Consider the following 20,961-nt stretch of genomic DNA (forward strand, 5'->3'; position numbering starts at 1 on the left):
TTCCCCTCCTCCAACTCCCTCCCCTTGTCCCCCCTTCCCCTCCTCCACCTCCCTCCCCTTGTCTCCTTGTCCCTTCCCCTCTTCCACCTCCCTCCCCTTGTCTCCCTGTCCCTTCCCCTCCTCCACCTCCCTCCCCTTGTCTCCCTGTCCCTTCCCCTCCTCCACTTCCCTCCCCTTGTCCCCCCTTCCCCTCCTCCACCTCCCTCCCCTTGTCTCCTTGTCCCTTCCCCTCCTCCACCTCCCTCCCCTTGTTTCCCTGTCCCTTCCCCTCCTCCACCGCCCTCCCCTTGTCTCCCTGCCCCTTCCCCTCCTCCACCTCCCTCCCCTTGTCCCCCCTTCCCCTCCTCCACCTGCCTCCCCTTGTCCCCCCGTCCCTTCCCCTCCTCCACCTCCCTCCCCTTGTCCCCCCTCCTCCACCTCCCTCCCCTTGTCCCCCTGTCCCTTCCCCTCCTCCACCTCCCTCCCCTTGTCCCCCCGTTCCTTCCCCTCCTCCACCTCCCTCCCCTTGTCCCCCCGTTCCTTCCCCTCCTCCACCTCCCTCCCCTTGTCTCCCCGTCCCTTCCCCTCCTCCACCTCCCTCCCCTTGTCCCCCCGTTCCTTCCCCTCCTCCACCTCCCTCCCCTTGTCCCCCCTCCTCCACCTCCCTCCCCTTGTCTCCCTGTCCCTTCCCATCCTCCCCTACTCCCTGCCTGTCTGTTGGCCATCCCCCACATGTCTGTTCATTGTTTTCTGTCTCTCTTGGTCTCCTGTTGCTGAACACAGCGAGGGAAGTGTCCTCTGTTTGAATACCAGGTAAAATTACTGAGACAGCAACAACAGGCCTCCTCGCCTTCCGGGGGACCACCGCTCCTCAGACACCACTATCTACAGGAGGAAGAAGATTATACTTCTGAGGAGGACGAGGCTCGGGGCCGGGGGAACACTCTGAGGGTCTCTATCGAAATGCCTGAGGAAGAGCAGGAGGAGGAGGAAGACAGGGTCATTGGGCCCTCAGCCTGCCAGTTGTACCCAGCCATGCTCCAGCTCCAACCGTCCCATGTCTCCTTCTCTCTCCTGTCTGGACTGCTGGTCATGTTTCTCACTCTGTGTTGGCTGGTGTTTATCTGACTGGCCGGTCCGGTGGACAGAGAGAGAGAGAGCCCTCTACTGAAATGAACCACCCAGTGACTGGCCGGTCCGGTGGACAGAGAGAGAGAGCCCTCTACTGAAATGAACCACCCAGTGACTGGCCGGTCCGGTGGACAGAGAGAGAGAGCCCTCTACTGAAATGAACATTCCAGTCAAGTAGCCTTGTTTAAGGACAGAGACAGAATTCTCTTCTGTCTTCTATTCTGTGTTCCGTCATCTGACTCCAACACACAAAGACAGACAGACAGACAGACAGACAGACAGACAGACAGAAACCCCTATTGAACATTACACTGAGTGAATTACCAGGTTATTTTGCATTGAGGACAATGGCGTTGTTGTCCTTGCCAGCACTTTTTTTCCAGGAAGTGTTGAGAGCTGTATTTGGCCTTGCGCCCTTGACTTATATCCGGACTTCAAGGATCTTCTACAACTTTTACTTACAATATTCCATGTTTAAAAGAAAACAAAATACATCCAGTGTTACTAACAAACTTTGTTTGCCACACTGACTCGTCCCTGCTTGTGTTTAGCCTGTTTGACTACTGTTTATTTTCTCCCTCTGTCCACAGGAATCTTAAACTTACACTTAAGTTGACGTCATACGATGCAAAATGCATCATAGCGGCTGTATTTCTGTATTTTGAAAGTGATATATCTTGAAAACTTGATTGCTGACATGCAAAACATTTTGGGATTATATCAACAATGGACTAATGAAACAAATACCAAAATATCGTTTTTGGGTGGAGTTGTCCTTTAAGTCAAATTTTCCCCTTAGTCTCTTGTTTTTTTGGGGGGGGGGACTTTTCCTTTCAGTGGAAGTTAGCGTTCATCCCTTAGTGTTTCAATCAATCAGTGTAGTGCAGTGTCTCCTGGACAGCTCTGCTGTATGGCACGAGATTATTTCAATCTATGGCCAGCCGTCTCTCCAACAACCTGTGAGATCTGTATTGCTGATCTTGGATCAGGTACCTCTTCCTGTATTAGTTCCTGTATTAGTTCCTGTTCCTGTATTGGTTCCTCTTCCTGTATTCATTTATGTTTCTATATTAGTTACTTTTCCTGTAATAATTCATGTATTTGTGTATTAGTTCCTGTTCCTGTATTAGTTCCTGTTCCTGTATTAGTTAGTGTTTGTGTATTAGTTCCTGTTCCTGTGCTAGTTCCTGTTCCTGTATTAGTTCCTGTTCCTGTATTAGTTAGTGTTTGTGTATTAGACCCTGTTCCTGTGTTAGTTCCTGTACCTGTATTTGTGTATTAGTTCCTGTTCCTGTATTTGTTCCTGTTCCTGTATTAGTTAGTGTTTGTGTATTAGTTCCTGTTCCTGTATTTGTTCCTGTTCCTGTATTAGTTCCTGTTCCTGTATTAGTTAGTGTTTGTGTATTAGTTCCTGTTCCTGTATATGTTCCTGTTCCTTGATTAGTTCCTGTTCCATATTAGTTCCTGTTCCTGTATTAGTTAGTGTTTGTGTTATAGTTCCTGTTCTTGTATTAGTTAGTGTTTGTGTATTAGTTCCTGTTCCTGTATTAGTTCCTGTTCCTGTATTAGTTCCTGTATTTGTTCCTGTTCCTGTATTAGTTCCTGTTCCTGTATTAGTTGGTGTTTCTGTATTAGTTCCTCTTTCTGTATTACTTAGTGTTTGTGTATTAGTTCTTGTTCCTGTATTAGTTAGTGTTTGTGTATTAGTTCCTGTTCCTGTATTAGTTAGTGTCTGTGTATTAGTTCCTGTTCCTGTATTAGTTAGTGTTTGTGTATTAGTTCCTGTTCCTGTATCAGTTAGTGTTTGTGTTTAGTTCCTGTTCCTGTATTAGTTAGTGTTTGTGTATTAGTTCCTGTTCCTGTATTAGTTAGTGTTTGTATATTAGTTCCTGTTCCTGTATTAGTTGGTGTTTGTGTATTAGTTCCTGTTCCTGTTCCTATATATATTACTACCGTGTATATATATTACTTGTATATAATATAGTAATATATACAGTAATACATATACATACATATATAATACAGTAATATATATATATATATATATATTACTACCATGTATATATATTACCACCGTGTATATATATTACTACCGTATGTATATTACTACTGTATATATTACTACCTTTTATATATTGCTGCTGTGTAAATTACTACCGTGTATATATATTACTACTGTATATATATTACTACTGTGTATATATATTACTACTGTATATATATTACTACTGTGTATATATATTACTACTGTATATATATTACTACTGTGTATATATAATGCTACTGTTGTTCTGTTTCATGCTGTGGTGTCCTGTATATGTATATATATTACTACTGTGTATATATATTGCTACTGTTGTTCTGTTTCATGCTGTGGTGTCCTATATATATATATATATATATATATATATATATATATATATATATATATATATATATATATATATTACTACTGTGTATATATATTGCTACTGTTGTTCTGTTTCATGCTGTGGTGTCCTGTATATGTATATATATTACTACTGTGTATATATATTACTACTGCTGTTTTGTTTCATGCTGTGGTGTCCTGTATATGTATATATATTACTACTGTGTATATATATTACTACTGCTGTTCTGTTTCATGCTGTGGTGTCCTGTATATGTATATATATTACTACTGTGTATATATATTACTACTGCTGTTTTGTTTCATGCTGTGGTGTCCTGTATATGTATATATATTACTACTGTGTATATATATTACTACTGCTGTTCTGTTTCATGCTGTTGTGTCCTGTATATATATATATATATATATATATTGCTACTGTTGTTCTGTTTGAGTTTGAGTTTGAGTTTATTTTTTATTTTTACAGGGACAGTGCACATTAATCAACGTTTCAGTAAAAGTGCCGGTTTTAGCCAGCCGGCTAATTTTCAACCGCAGTCCCTGGGCAGGTTATTAAAAACAATTACAATATAGACAATAGCAGCATAGAACAAGCAAGACATAGCATACAGAGCAACATAGGACAAGCAAGACGTAGCATACAGATAGAGCAACATAAAATAAAAAGCAGCAAGACAAAATTCATAAAAGCAACAAAGTGTTTCCACACCGCACAAGCTACAGACAACAGACAACATGGAAAGCGGCAACACACAGCTAGGGACCATGTTCACAAATCTGATTGACCTTTAGCCATGTCTTCAAGCATTTTGTGAAAGTGTGATATGTGGTGCAGTTATGTGTGTCTGATGGCAGTATATTCCAGACATGGGAAGCTCTCACAGAGAATGCACATTTACTAAAGGTGCTTTTCCTTAAGGGAACTATACAGTCACCTCTCATGGCAGACCTTGTGGATCTGCTGCCATATGTCTGGGTTTTCTGTTTAACAAAAATATTGAGTGGAGGGGGAGCCAGGCCATTTAGGATCTTGAATACAAGACATGCGTCGGTGTATTGCACAAGATTTTCCCAACTCAAGAGCTCATGCTTTCTAAGGATGTGACAATGATGATGGCTATTGGGCTTCCTATCAAGCACTTTGAGAGCCTGTTTGTAGACAGACTGAATAGGTTTTAATGTTGTACAGCAAGCTTGGGCCCAACTAGTCAAGCAGTATGTTAAGTGGGGGAGTATCATAGTTTCGAAGTACAGTTTTGCTACCTCTGTAGTCAAACAATTTCGTATAAATCGGAAATTAGCTAGGTTGAATTTGGTTATTTGAATTACCTTTTTCACATGCTTTTTAAAAGAGAGGTTGGAATCAAGTATGATGCCAAGGTACTTAAAATTGGATACCACCTGGAGCTTCTCCCCTGACACATAGACATCTGGCTCAGTAGCATCTGTTGCCCTCTTTGTGAAGAACATGCAAACAGTTTTTTTCACATTGAGATGCAAACACGAGTCACTGAGCCACTTTGTAACCTGGACCATTACAGTAGTGAGTTCTTGTGCAGCTTGTTGTTTGCTCTTTGCATGCACATATATAACTGTATCATCTGCATACATTTGAACTTCAGACCCAGTACAGACAGAAGGCAGATCATTAATGTACAGGCTGAACAGGAGGGGCCCCAGTATTGACCCTTGGGGCACGCCCACATCATAGCTACGAGTGGGCGACAGCTCATTGCTCACTCTGACACACTGAGTTCTGCCTTCAAGGTATGATTTCATCCATCTCAAGGCATCAGGGGAAAAGTTGAACTTGGACAATTTTGTGATGAGAATCTCATGGTTAACAGTATCAAAAGCCTTCCTTAGGTCCAGAAACACAGCCCCAACAGCACCCCCTTTGTCCATCTTGGACTTCACATTTTCCAGAAGAAAGCAGTTGGCCGTTTCTGTGGAGTGTTTCGCTCTGAAGCCAAACTGCATGGAGTGTAATGTGAAGGGGCTGTTGTTGAGGTGGGCAATCAGTTGTTCTGCTACACACTTTTCAACAACCTTTGACACCACAGGTAGTATACTAATGGGCCTGTAGTTACTCACGTCAGCAGGGTCGCCTGATTTAAAGATGGCCGTTAATATGGCCGACTTCCATACCCTTGGAAACACACCGAGACCAATAGATGTGTTGGTGACCTTAGTAATGGGGCCAATGAGTGACTCTTTGTAGTTTTTAAGAAAGGTAGAGTCCATCCCAAACACATCTTTGGCTTTAGAGTTCTTTAGTGAGCTAATCACCTTGTTCACCTTTGACTCAGAAACCTCCCTTATGATGAAGACAGGTTGAGTGTCATTCACTAGCACTGAGCCCAAGAAACAAGTGGAGGGGTTCTGTGTCAGTTTCATGCTGTGGTGTCCTGTGTATATATATATATATATATATTGCTACTGCTGTTCTGTTTCATGCTGTGGTGTCCTGTATGCTAAGAAGTGACAGATGTATTAATTTTGAATGTCTGTTTTTAGATGTTGGACTTTTTTGATGGGGAGGGTGTTTTGTCTGATCACTAATTAGGGATATCCACTCTTTCCATAGTGTTTTAAAACTTTTCTGGGGGGGGGGGGGGTCTGTTTTGCTGCTAATTAGGGAACTCCCCTTCACCCCTCCGATGTTGACTCTCTAATTAGGGAACTCCTCTCCACCCCTCTGATGTTGACTCTCTAATTAGGGACCTCCCCTCCACCCCCTCTGATGTTGACTCTCTAAGTAGGGAACTCCCTCCACTACTCTGATGTTGACTCTCTAATTAGGGAACTCCCCTCCAACCCCTCTGATGTTGACTCTCTAATTAGGGAACTCCCCTCCACCCCCTCTGATGTTGACTCTCTAATTAGGGAACTCCCCTCCACCCCTCTGATGTTGACTCTCTAATTAGGGAACTCCCCTCCACTACCCTAATGTTGGCTCTTGGTCTCTAACTCCAGGAAAATGAACTCGTCCTAGAAATGAGCTCTCCTTAATTATTAGTTGTCACGTGGATAGCTTGACTTTGAAAAGGACGACACAGTGTGAAGATTGCCCTGTTTTGAACAGATGTCCAGCATGCACTCTGCTATAGCTGTCATATCACATATCTGCTCCTTTCATGGGCTCAAAATTATATCCGACTTGAATAAGTGAACGAAATCAAATGACTTTCTTTTTTTTATCTTGTGGGCTCGCTCTTGCTTTCTGTCTCTACACCACTCTCTTCCTCTCTCTCTTCCTCTCTCTCTCTTTCTCTGTCTCTTCCTCTCTCTCTCTCCCTCTCTCACCCTCTAACTCTCACTCTCTTGGTTTCTCTCTCTCACTCTTTCTCTGTCTCTTCCTCTCTCTCTCGTTCTCTCTCACCCTCTAACTCTCACTCTCTCGGTTTCTCTCTCACTCTTTCTCTATATCTCTATCTCTGTCTGTTTCTCTGTCTCTCTCTCTCTCTCTCACCCTTTAACTCTCACTCTCTTGGTTTCTCGCTCTCTCTCTGTTTCTCTGTATCTCTATCTCTGTCTGTTTCTCTGTCCCTCTTATTCTCTCTGTTTCTTCCTCCCTCCCTTCCTGGCAAAGTATTTGAGATGAAAGATTAGAAAGCGAAATGAAAGTTATTTATGATCCCTCTCATTTGCATAATCTGCATATCTGAGTGCTAGTGTGTGGATAATTGGAGTGGCAAGTTGCCATGGAGCCCGCTGTGGGCTTGATCCTCCTATCCATCGTCCCAGAGGGGCACTCTTATTATGAAAAGCACACGGCTCGACCCCTGTGAGGCGCTCTTATTATGAAAAGCACATGGCTCGACCCCTGTGAGGCGCTCTTATTATGAAAAGCACACGGCTCGACCCCTGTGAGGCGCTCTTATTATGAAAAGCACACGGCTCGACCCCTGAGAGGCGCTCTTATTATGAAAAGCACACAGCTCGACCCCTGTGAGGCGCTCTTATTATGAAAAGCACACTGCTCGTCCCCTGAGAGGCGCTCTTATTATGAAAATCACACAGCTCGTCCCCCGGGACTAGTCAGGTTACTTTACAGTGTTTTATCACATTGGGTAAAAAAAAATTACTAGGCAAGTCAGTTAAGAACAAATTCTTATTTACAATGACGGCCTAGTGGGTTTAACTGCCTTGTTCAGGGGCAGAAAGACAGATTTTTACCTTGTCAGCTCGGGGATTCGATCTTGCAACCTTTCGGTTAACTAGTCCAACGCTCTAACCACTAGGCTGGCTGAATGCCAAATGTCACCACATTCCCTGTGTAGTGCTCTACTTTTGACCAGAGCACTATGTGCCCTATAGGGCCCTGGTCAATAGTAGTGCACTACATAGGGAATAGGATGCTTCTATGGGCCCTGGTCAACAGTAGTGCACTACATAGGGATTAGGATGCCAGTTGGGTCGTAGTTTTGTCTCTGTGCTGCAGCCCATCCTCTGGAGAGCTCTCTCTCTCTTTCAAAACAACGCAATTACACTTTTCTCTCTCTTGACAATGTTTCTCCCTCAACTTAATTGTTTGTTTTTGTTTCTTGAAAAAAAAAACTATAGCAGTTATTTTTTTCCCCTTTTTATTTTTAGATTGAGAATAATGTGTTCTCGCTAGAGTAGGAAGGTTCAGTTTGAATAAGCACTTCATGAATCATCATTTTTCACATGAAGCATCTTTTTTTTTAAGCGATTGCAACAGTTTCTTCTGTCTCCAACCCCTAATCTACACTTAGTTTTAAGTAGATTGTCTGAGACACTGGGATGGGATGATAGTTCTGGCTAGAGCCACACCTTCAGCACAAGGGGAATGGATAGACAGGGGATAGTCACAGAGAACGAACAGGGGATAGTCACAGAGAACGAACAGGGGATAGTCACAGAGAACGAACAGGGGATAGTCACAGAGAACGAACAGGGGATAGTCACAGAGAACGAACAGGGGATAGTCACAGAGAACGAACAGGGGATAGTCACAGAGAACGAGCAGGGGATAGTCACAGAGAATGAATCAAATCAATGTATTTATAAAGCCCTTCGTACATCAGCTGATGTCTCAAAGTGCTGTACAGAAACCCAGCCTAAAACCCCAAACAGCATGCAATGCAGATGTAGAAGCACGGTGGCTAGGAAAACCTCCCTAGAAAGGCAGGAACCTAGGAAGAAACCTAGAGAGGAACCAGGCTCTGAAGGGTGGCCAGTCCTCTTCTGGCTGTGCCGGGTGGAGATTATAACAGAGCATGGCCAAGATGTTCAAATGTTCATAAATGACCAGCATGGTCAAATAATAATAATCACAGGCAGAACAGTTGAAACTGGAGCAGCAGCACGGCCAGGTGGACTGGGGACAGCAAGGAGTCATCATGTCAGGTAGTCCTGAGGCATGGTCCTAGGGCTCAGGTCCTCCGAGAGAGAGAAAGAAAGAGAGAATTAGAGAGAGCATACTTAAATTCACACAGGACACCGGATAGGACAGGAGAAGTACTCCAGATATAACAAACTGACCCTAGCCCCCCGACACATAAACTACTGCAGCATAAACACTGGAGGCTGAGACAGGAGCGGTCAGGAGACACTGTAGCCCCATCCGATGACACCCCCGGACAGGGCCAAACAGGAAGGATATAACCCCACCCACTTTGCCAAAGCACAGCCCCCACACCACTAGAGGGATATCTTACCATCCTGAGACAAGGCCGAGTATAGCCCACAAAGATCTCCGCCACGGTACAACCCAAGGGGGGGCGCCAACCCAGGCAGGATGACCTGATGATCACATCAGTGACTCAACCCACTCAAGTGACGCACCCCTCCTAGGGACGGTATGAAAGAGCCCTAGTAAGCCAGTGACTCAGCCCCTGTAATAGGGTTAGAGGCAGAGAATCCCAGTGGAAAGAGGGGAACCGGCCAGGCAGAGACAGCAAGGGCGGTTCGTTGCTCCAGAGCCTTTCCGTTCACCTTCACACTCCTGGGCCAGACTACACTCAATCATATGACCCACTGAAGAGATGAGTTTTCAGTAAAGACTTCAAGGTTGAGACCGAATTTGCGTCTCTCACATGGGTAGGCAGACCATTCCATAAAAATGGAGCTCTATAGGAGAAAGCCCAGCCTCCAGCTGTTTGCTTAGAAATTCTAGGGACAATTAGGAGGCCTTTGTCTTTTGACCGTAGCGTACGTGTAGGTATGTACGGCAGGACCAAATCAGAGAGATAGGTAGGAGCAAGCCCATGTAATGCTTTGTAGGTTAGCAGTAAAATCTTGAAATCAGCCCTTGCCTTGACAGGAAGCCAGTGTAGGGAGGTTAGCACTGGAGTAATATGATCAAATTTTTTGGTTCTAGTCAGGATTCTAGCAGCCGTATTTAGCACTAACTGAAGTTTATTTAGTGCTTTATCCGGGTAGCCGGAAAGTAGAGCATTGCAGTAGTCCAACCTAGAAGTGACAAAAGCATGGATTAATTTTTCTGCATAATTTTTGGACAGAAAGTTTCTGATTTTTGCAATGTTACGTAGATGGAAGTAAGCTGTCCTTGAAACAGTCTTGATATGTTCTTCAAAAGAGAGATCAGGGTCCAAAGTAACGCCGAGGTCCTTCACAGTTTTATTTGAGACGACTGTACAACCATTAAGATTAATGAACAGGGGACATTCACATGGTGTGAACAGGGGATAGTCACAGAGAACGAACAGGGGATAGTCACATGGTATGAACAGGGGATAGTCACAGAGAGCGAACAGGGGACATTCACATGGTGTGAACAGGGGATAGTCACAGAGAACGAACAGGGGATAGTCACAGAGAATGAACAGGGGATAGTCACAGAGAGCGAACAGGGGACATTCACATGGTGTGAACAGGGGATAGTCACAGAGAACGAACAAGGGATAGTCACAGAGAACGAACAAGGGATAGTCACAGAGAATGAACAGGGGATAGTCACAGAGAATGAACAGGGGATAGTCACAGAGAACGAACAGGGGATAGTCACAGAGAATGAACAGGGGATAGTCACAGAGAACGAACAGGGGATAGTCACAGAGAACGAACAAGGGATAGTCACAGAGAATGAACAGGGGATAGTCACATGGTATGAACAGGGGATAGTCACAGAGAACGAACAGGGGATAGTCACATGTTGTGGACAGGGGACTATGGGTCATAGGTCATCGTGGGTCATGACAGGTCTGTGCTAGATGGGTTGGGAGAGAATACTGTATGTGGAGAAACGTGTATGAATGATGTATATAGTATTATGTCATACTACAGAAGGTTCTGATAAATCTAGTATGTAGTTAGAGAGGGTGGTTGGGAAGTGAGGATACGACAAACTCAATATTCACCGTGTGTATTCTCCCTCTCCTCACAGCCTAACGTGGTGAAAACACAGACAATCACCATCTCAGACGTGTCTAACTCCCTGCGAGGAGACGTCTCTAACAAGGAGGTCCCCATCGTGCATACTGAGACCAAGACCATTACCTACGAGTCAGCGCAGGTGAGAGGGATCAACATTTATTAAATAAATCCCTTTATTAACCCAATGAGTTTGTTTTAACAGTGAACTGGGTCGTATTCATCAGGATACCCAACTGGGATTTTTTTTTTTAAACATCTTGCAACGTAAAATTAAAGACAAGCATTTCTTATTGGACAATTGCTGGTAGTCCCTCCCTGTTTCATTGTGTTTTCTTCCTTTTGGTGCCTAATGAACTTGATCCTGTTGTCTTTCTCACAGCCGGTAGACAATGTACAGTCGTGGCCAAAAGTTTTGAGGATGACACAAATATTAATTTTCACGAAGTCTGCTGCCTATGATGGCAATATGATGGCAATTTGCATATACTCCAGAATGTTATGAAGAGTGATCAGATTAATTACAATTAATTGCAAAGTCCCTCTTTGCCATACAAATGAACTGAATCCCCCCCAAAATATTTCCACTGCATTTCAGCCCTGCCACAAAAGGACCAACTGACATGTCAGTAATTCTCTCGTTAACACAGGTGTGAGTGTTGACAAGGACAAGGCTGGAGTTCGATTGAGTTCGAATAACAGACTGGAAGCTTCAAAAGGAGGGTGGTGCTTGGAATCATTGTTCGTCCTCTGTCAACCATGGTTACCTGCAAGGAAACACATGCCGTCATCATTGCTTTGCGCAAAAAGGGCTTCACAGGCAAGGATATTGCGGCCAGTAAGATTGCACCTAAATCAACCATTTATTGGATCATCAAGAACTTCAAGGAGAGCGGTTCAATTGTTGTGAAGAAGGCTTCAGGGCGCCCAAGAAAATCCAGCAAGTGCCAGGACCGTCTCCTAAAGTTGATTCAGTTGCGGTATCGGGGCACCACCAGTACAGAGCTTGCTCAGGAATGGCAGCAGGCAGGTGTGAGTGCATCTGCACGCACAGTGAGGCGAAGACTTTTGGAGGATGGCCTGGTGTCAAGAAGGGCAGCAAAGAAGCCACTTCTCTCCAGGAAAAACATCAGGGACAGACTGATATTTGGCAAAAGGTACAGGGATTGGACTGCTGAGGACTGGGGTGAAGTCATTTTCTCTGATGAATCCCCTTTCCGATTGTTTGAGGCATCCGGAAAAAAGCTTGTCCGGAGAAGACAAGGTGAGCGCTACCATCAGTCCTGTGTCATGCCAACAGTAAAGCATCCTGAGACCATTCATGTGTGGGGTTGCTTCTCAGCCAAGGGAGTGAGCTCACTCACAATTTTGCCTAAGAACACAGCCATGAATAAAGAATGGTGCCAACACATCCTCCGAGAGCAACTTCCTCCAACCATCCAGGAACAGTTTGGTGACGAACAATGCCTTTTCCAGCATGATGGAATACCTTGCCATAAGAAAAAAGTGATAACTAAGTGGCTCGGGGAATAAAACATTGATATTTTGGGTCCATGGCCAAGAAACTCCCCAGACCTTAATCCCAATGAGAACTTGTGGTCAACCCTCAAGAGGTGGATGGACAAACAAAAACACACAAATTGGCCCAGAAGTTAATTGACAGCATGCCAGGGAGGATTGCAGAGGTCTTGAAAAAGAAGGGTCAACACTGCAAATATTGACTCTTTGCATCAACTTCATGTAATTGTCAACAAAAGCCTTTGACACTTATGAAATGCTTGGAATTATACTTCAGTAATAAAAGACACTGAAGCAGCAAAACTCAAAAGTTTTGGCCACGACTGTAGTCCTAAATGAACCCCTTTTCTCAACATAGTGTCTCCTTCAGCCCGTAGACAGCCAGGCAGAAAGGGACACTGGAGTGCTGCTGAGTGCCCAGACCATCACCTCAGAGACCGTCAGTACAACCACCACCACTCAAATCACCAAGGTACGTCCTGGGCTTCCTGACCTAGGATCACTTTTGCCTTTGTAGATGTTTTCCCTTAACATTTTAGTCTTGTAGCACATGGAGGGTACCTAAAATGTTCTGCTTCGTGGCCCACCAATCGAGATGTCTTTTGAGTGGTGACCCACCATAAGGGTTGAGCAGTGAACAAACATACACAGATCAAAGAATAAGTACAAATTTGATAATATCCTCTTCTGCCTCAAAGCTGCTCTCTCTCTCTCTCTCTCTCTCTCTCTCTCTCTATTCAGTATCTCTGACAGAATGCTGTCAGGTCAAAGCTGCTCTCTCTCTATATATATACAGTATCTCTCTAACAGAATGTTGTCAGGTCAAAGCTGCTCTCTCTCTATATATATACAGTATCTCTGTAACAGAATGTTGTCAGGTCAAAGCTGCTCTCTCTCTATATATATACAGTATCTTTCTAACAGTATGTTGTCAGGTCAAAGCTGCTCTCTCTCTCTATATATATACAGTATCTCTCTAACAGAATGTTGTAAGGTCAAAGCTGCTCTCTCTCTATATATATACAGTAGCTCTCTAACAGAATGTTGTCAGGTCAAAGCTGCTCTCTATATATATATACAGTATCTCTGTAACAGAATGTTGTCAGGTCAAAGCTGCTCTCTCTCTATATATATATACAGTATCTCTGTAACAGAATGTTGTAAGGTCAAAGCTGCTCTCTCTCTATATATATACAGTATCTCTCTAACAGAATGTTGTCAGGTCAAAGCTGATCTCTTTCTTCCCCTGGCGCTTGATATTTCTGATCCCCTACATTTGTTTAAAAAAAATAAAAAATAAAACTCTTTCTCTTTCACTTTGAGACGGTGAAAGGAGGCATCTCAGAGACTCGCATTGAGAAGAGGATTGTGATAACTGGAGACACAGAGATTGATCACGACAAGGTGGGGGACAGATTTCTACTTCTCGCCCCCGGCCCTGTGCTCGCTGGCTGTGTGTATTGGAGTAACAATACATTATTCTTCTGGTTTAGAGCTATTACACATAATCTATGCAGAATCTACCCTACCTCACCCTACCTCACCCTACCTGAGTCCTCTGTATTCTTCTGGTTTAGAGCTATTACACAGAATCTATGCAGAATCTACCCTACCTCACCCTACCTCACCCTACCTGAGTCCTCTGTGTAATAAAATCAGAGAATTAGAGCTATTACACAGAATCTATGCAGAATCTACCCTACCTCACCCTACCTCACCCTACCTCACCCTACCTGAGTCATCTGTGTAATAAAATCAGAGAATTAGAGCTATTACACAGAATCTATGCAGAATCTACCCTACCTCACCCTACCTCACCCTACCTCACCCTACCTGAGTCATCTGTGTAATAAAATCAGAGAATTAGAGCTATTACACAGAATCTATGCAGAATCTACCCTACCTCACCCTACCTCACCCTACCTGAGTCCTCTGTGTAATAAAATCAAAAGATAAAAGAGCTTGTTTATTACACAGAATCTATGCTTTAACATTTGAGTGGTCTGTGTAATAAAATCAAAAGATAAAAGAGCTTGTTTTGTTGCTGTGATGTGAACTGAACACAGTCTTGTCCGAATGTAGTATCCCTTTTAGTGTTTCCTTGGGTGATGAATGTTTCCAACTCTGTGGTCGTGTGGGTTTCATCGACTCTATTTGCTTGTGTTTAATAATGATGTCTTTAATGTATGTATAGCCTTTTTATTAGTGCCATCAATCTCCACATTGAACCTTCCCCTGTGTGTGTGTGTGTGTGTGTGTGTGTGTGTGTGTGTGTGTGTGTGTGTGTGTGTGTGTGTGTGTGTGTGTGTGTGTGTGTGTGTGTGTGTGTGTGTGTGTGTGTGTCTGTGTGTCTGTGTGTGTGTGTGTGTATTCCCTCTTCTCAGGCTCTGGCCCAGGCTATAAAGGAGGCGAAGGAGCAGCACCCGGACATGTCTGTGACCAAAGTGGTGGTGCACCAGGAAACAGAGATCACCCCCGATTAACCCCAGGCTCACCTTTCCTATGACCAGGTCAGTAGTAACCCTAACCCACAGTGAGACAGAGAGAGACACTCAGAGAGAGAGAGAGAGAGAGAGAGAGAGAGACCTGGGCCCTGACAGTAAATCTCAGTAAGACCAAAATAATGGTGTTCCAAAAAAGGTCCAGTCACCAGGACCACAAATACAAATTCCATCTAGACACTGTTGCCCTAGAGCACACAAAAAACTATACATACCTTGGCCTAAACATCAGCGCCAAAGGTAACTTCCACAAAGCTGTGAACGATCTGAGAGACAAGGCAAGAAGGGCATTCTATGCCATCAAAAGGAACATAAATTTCAACATACCAATTAGGATCTGGCTAAAAATACTTGAATCAGTCATAGAGCCCATTGCCCTTTATGGTTGTGAGGTCTGGGGTCCGCTCACCAACCAAGACTTCACAAAATGGGACAAACACCAAATTGAGACTCTGCACGCAGAATTCTGCAAAAATATCCTCCGTGTACAACGTAGAACACCAAATAATGCACGCAGAGCAGAATTAGGCCGATACCCACTAATTATCAAAATCCAGAAAAGAGCCGTTAAATTCTACAACCACCTAAAAGGAAGCGATTCACAAACCCTCCATAACAAAGCCATCACCTACAGAGAGATGAACCTGGAGGCGAGCCCCCTAAGCAAGCTGGTCCTGGGGCTCTCACAAACACAAACACACCCTACAGAGCCCCAGGACAACAGCACAATTAGACCCAACCAAATCATGAGAAAACAAAAAGATAATTACTTGACACATTGGAAAGAATTAACAAAAAAACAGAGCAAACTAGAATGTTATTTGGCCCTACACAGAGAGTACACAGCGGCAGAAAACCTGACCACTGTGACTGACCCAAAATTAAGGAAAGCTTTGACTATGTACAGACTCAGTGAGCATAGCCTTGCTATTGAGAAAGGCCGCCGTAGGCAGACCTGGCTCTCAAGAGAAGACAGGCTATGTGCTCACTGCCCACAAAATGAGGTGGAAACTGAGCTGCACTTTCTAGCCTCCTGCCCAATGTATGACCATATGACCATAGAGAGACATATTTCCCTCAGACTACACAGATCCACAAAGAATTCGAAAACAAATCCAATTTTGATAAACTCCCATATCTACTGGGTGAAATTCCACAGTGTGCCATCACAGCAGCAAGATTTGTGACCTGTTGCCACGAGAAAATGGCAACCAGTGAAGAACAAACACCATTGTAAATACAACCCATATTTATGCTTATTTATTTTATCTTGTGTCCTTTAACCATTTGTACATTGTTAAAACACTGTATATATATATAATATGACATTTGTAATGTCTTTATTGTTTTGAAACTTCTGTATGTGTAATGTTTACTGTTAATTTTTATTGTTTATTTCACTTTATATTTTCACTTTTATATATTATCTACCTCACTTGCTTTGGCAATGTTAACACATGTTTCCCATGCCAATAAAGCCCTTGAATTGAATTGAGATCAACCCCCCACCTCTGTCTTAACATTACCTTCAGGACCATGATGAAGGCTATTACACTGCTTTTCTTTAGGCTCCCGCAGAGACTAAACAATGTAATCAAAGCACTGACATGCCACTGACAAGGGACACGCATACTTATATTATCAGTTATTGTCCTTGCAATTTTATTATCGGCCGTTAAACTGAGTTGATTTAGTTATAACAGTTTACTCAGTCAGGCCCATTCCTACATGAAACAGGAAATCTCAGCATGAGGTCTTTAAACAGTGGTGTCCATGTGGCTTTATATGAAACAGGAAGTCTCAGCATGAGGTCTTTAAACAGTGGTGTCCATGTGACTTTAATTATAGCCCTGTATGTTTGTGTTGAGTTAAAGCCGCCAGGCTCAGGTTTTCGTCCTAAATGGAACACTATTCCCTATACAGTTCCCAAATTCTAGGTCAAACATAGTTCACTTTGTAGGGAATAGGGTTCCAGCTGCCAGGGTGGTATGTATACACACAGTGCCTCCCACCCCTTTCCTCTCAGACAGGGGGGAGACGAGGGGGAGAGAGTGCCCTCCCAGTAGGTTCATGGAGCTCTGTGTTCATGGAGCTCTGTGTTCATGGAGCCCTGTGTTCATGGAGCCCTGTGTTCATGGAGCCCTGTGTTCATGGAGCTCTGTGTTCATGGAGCTCTGTGTTCATGAAGCCCTGTGTTCATGAAGCCCTGTGTTCATGGAGCCCTGTGTTCATGGAGCCCTGTGTTCATGGAGCTCTGTGTTCATGGAGCTCTGTGTTCATGGGGCCCTGTGTTCATGGAGCCCTGTGTTCATGGGGCCCTGTGTTCATGGAGCCCTGTGTTCATGGAGCCCTGTGTTCATGGAGCTCTGTGTTCATGGGGCTCTGTGTTCATGGAGCTCTGTGTTCATGGAGCTCTGCTCTGTTTACCTTGGACATCATCAACCTAACAGTGTTTACATCAGTGGAGCCTGAGAACACCCTTAACAATCATACTCCCTCCCTCTCCGCTTCACCCACCCTACCCTACCACACCCTACCTCACCCCACCCTACCTCACCCCACCCTACCACACCCTACCCCACCCCACCCTACCTCACCCCACCCTACCACACCCTACCTCACCCCACCCTACCTCACCCCACCCTACCTCACCCTACCCTACCTCACCCTACCCTACCTCACCACACCCTACCTCACCCTACCCTACCACACCCTACCTCACCCCAACCTACCTCACCCCAACCTACCTCACCACACCCTACCTCACCCTACCTCACCCCACCCTACCTCACCCCACCCTACCTCACCCCTTCCTACCTCACCCCACCCTACCTCACCCTACCTTACCTTACCCCACCCTACCTTACCCCACCCCACCCTACCTCACCTCACCCTACCCCACCCTACGATACCTCACCCCATCCTACCTCACCCCACCCTACCGCACCTCACTCTACCTCACCCTACCCTACCTCACCCCACCCTACCTTACCCCACCCTACCTCACCCCACCCTGCCTCACCCTACCTAACCTCACCCCACCTCACCCTACCCTACCTCACCCCACCCTGCCTCAACCCAACCCTACCTAACCTCACCCTACCCCACCTAAACTCACCCTACCCTACCCCACCCCACCCTACCTCAACCCACCCTACCTCACCCCACCATACCTTACCCCACCCTACCTCACCCTACCTCACTCTACCCCACCCTACCATACCTCACCCTACCCCACCCTACCATACCTCACCCTACCCCACCCTACCCTACCTCACCCTACCCCACCTCAACTTACCCCACCTCACCCCACCCTACCTCACCCTGCCCTACCTCACCCTGCCTCACCAAACACCCTACCCCACCCTACCCTACCTCACCCCACCCTACATCACCCCACCCTACCTTACCCCACCCCACCCTACCTCACCTTACCCCACCCTATCTCACCCCACCCTACCTCACCCCACCTCACCCTACCTCACCCCATCCTACCTCACCCTACCCTACCTCACCCTACCTCACCCCACCCTACTTCACCCCACCCTACCCTACCCTACCTCACCCCACCCTACCACACCCTACCTCACCCCACCGCACCCTACCTCACCCCACCCTACCTCACTCTTAACATTACCTTCAGGACCATGATGACGGCTATTACACTGCTTTTCTTTAGGCTCCCGCAGAGACTAAACAATGTAATCAAAGCACTGACATGCCACTGACAAGGGACACGCATACTTATATTATCAGTTATTGTCCTTGCAATTTTATTATCGGCCGTTAAACTGAGTTGATTTAGTTATAACAGTTTACTCAGTCAGGCCCATTCCTACATGAAACAGGAAATCTCAGCATGAGGTCTTTAAACAGTGGTGTCCATGTGGCTTTATATGAAACAGGAAGTCTCAGCATGAGGTCTTTAAACAGTGGTGTCCATGTGACTTTAATTATAGCCCTGTATGTTTGTGTTGAGTTAAAGCCGCCAGGCTCAGGTTTTCGTCCTAAATGGAACACCCTTAACAATCATACTCCCTCCCTCTCCGCTTCACCCACCCTACCCTACCTCACCCTACCTCACCACACCCTACCTCACCCCACCCCACCTCACCCTACCTCACCACACCCTACCTCACCCCACCCCACCTCACCCTACCTCACCCCACCCTACCTCACCCTACCCTACCACACCCTACCTCACCCCACCCTACCACACCCTACCCCACCCCACCCTACCTCACCCCACCCTACCACACCCTACCTCACCACACCCTACCTCACCACACCCTACCTCACCCCAACCTACCTCACCACACCCTACCTCACCACACCCTACCTCACCCTACCTCACCCCACCCTACCTCACCCCACCCTACCTCACCCCTTCCTACCTCACCCCACCCTACCTCACCCTACCTCACCCCACCCTACCCCAACCTGCCTCACCCTACCTCACCCTACCTTACCTTACCCCACCCTACCTTACCCCACCCCACCCTACCTCACCTCACCCTACCCCACCCTACGATACCTCACCCCATCCTACCTCACCCCACCCTACCGCACCTCACTCTACCTCACCCTACCCTACCTCACCCCACCCTACCTTACCCCACCCTGCCTCACCCTACCTAACCTCACCCCACCTCACCCTACCCTACCTCACCCCACCCTGCCTCAACCCAACCCTACCTAACCTCACCCTACCCCACCTAACCTCACCCTACCCTACCCCACCCCACCCCACCCTACCTCAACCCACCCTACCTCACCCCACCATACCTTACCCCACCCTACCTCACCCTACCTCACTCTACCCCACCCTACCATACCTCACCCTACCCCACCCTACCATACCTCACCCTACCCCACCCTACCTCACCCTACCCCACCTCAACCTACCCCACCTCACCCCACCCTACCTCACCCTGCCCTACCTCACCCTGCCTCACCAAACACCCTACCCCACCCTACCCTACCTCACCCCACCCTACATCACCCCACCCTACCTTACCTCACCCCATCCTACCTCACCCTACCCTACCTCACCCCACCCTACCTCACCCCACCTCACCCTACCTCACTCCATCCTACCTCACCCTACCCTACCTCACCCTACCTCACCCCACCCTACTTCACCCCACCCTACCCTACCTCACCCCACCCTACCACACCCTACCTCACCCCACCCCACCCTACCTCACCCCACCCTACCTCACCCTACCCTACCTCACCCTACCTCACCACACCCTACCTCACCCTACCCTTCCACACCCTACCTCACCCCACCCTACCTCACCCCAACCTACCTCACCACACCCTACCTCACCCTACCCTACCACACCCTACCTCACCCCACCCTACCTCACCCCACCCTACCTCACCCCACCCGACCTCACCCTACCTCACCACACCCTACCTCACCCTACCCTACCACACCCTACCTCACCCCACCCTACCTCACCCCAACCTTCCTCACCCCACCCTACCTCACCCCAACCTACCTCACCACACCCTACCCCACCCTACCTCACCCCACCCTACCTCACCCCACCCTACCCCACCCTACCTCACCCCTCCCTACCTCACCCCACCCTACCTCACCCCACCCTACCCCAACCTGCCTCACCCTACCTCACCCCACCCTACCTTACCTTACCCCACCCTACCTTACCCCACCCCACCCTACCTCACCTCACCCTACCCCACCCTACGATACCTCACCACATCCTACCTCACCCCACTCTACCGCACCTCACTCTACCTCACCCCACCCTACCTCACCCCACCCTACCTTACCCCACCCTGCCTCACCCCACCCTACCTTACCCCACCCTGCCTCACCCCACCCTACCTCACCCCACCCTGCCTCACCCTACCTTACCTAACCTCACCCTACCCTACCTCACCCCACCCTACCTTACCCCACCCTACCTCACCCCACCCTGCCTCACCCTACCTAACCTCACCCTACCCCACCTCACCCTACCCTACCTCACCCCACCCTGCCTCAACCCAACCCTACCTAACCTCACCCTACCCTACCCCACCTAACCTCACCCTACCCCACCCCAC

At 46.7% G+C, this 20,961-nt stretch overlaps 1 protein-coding gene across 2 annotated transcripts in view; it reads left to right on the top strand.

Annotated features, from left to right (window-relative positions):
* Window positions 1-20,961, top strand: part of LOC139391632 (protein 4.1-like) — a 113,991-nt gene that overhangs the window by 88,157 nt on the left and 4,873 nt on the right. For both annotated transcript variants that reach the window (XM_071139017.1, XM_071139018.1), the window contains exons 17-20: window positions 10,878-11,006; window positions 12,753-12,854; window positions 13,706-13,786; window positions 14,767-14,892. In XM_071139017.1, the coding sequence (XP_070995118.1) occupies window positions 10,878-11,006; window positions 12,753-12,854; window positions 13,706-13,786; window positions 14,767-14,865 (411 nt within the window). In that variant the 3' untranslated portion in view covers window positions 14,866-14,892. The remainder of the gene's footprint in view (window positions 1-10,877; window positions 11,007-12,752; window positions 12,855-13,705; window positions 13,787-14,766; window positions 14,893-20,961) is intronic.

The sequence above is a fragment of the Oncorhynchus clarkii genome, chromosome 32, assembly GCF_045791955.1.
Source record: "Oncorhynchus clarkii lewisi isolate Uvic-CL-2024 chromosome 32, UVic_Ocla_1.0, whole genome shotgun sequence".
Lineage (NCBI taxonomy): Eukaryota > Metazoa > Chordata > Actinopteri > Salmoniformes > Salmonidae > Oncorhynchus > Oncorhynchus clarkii.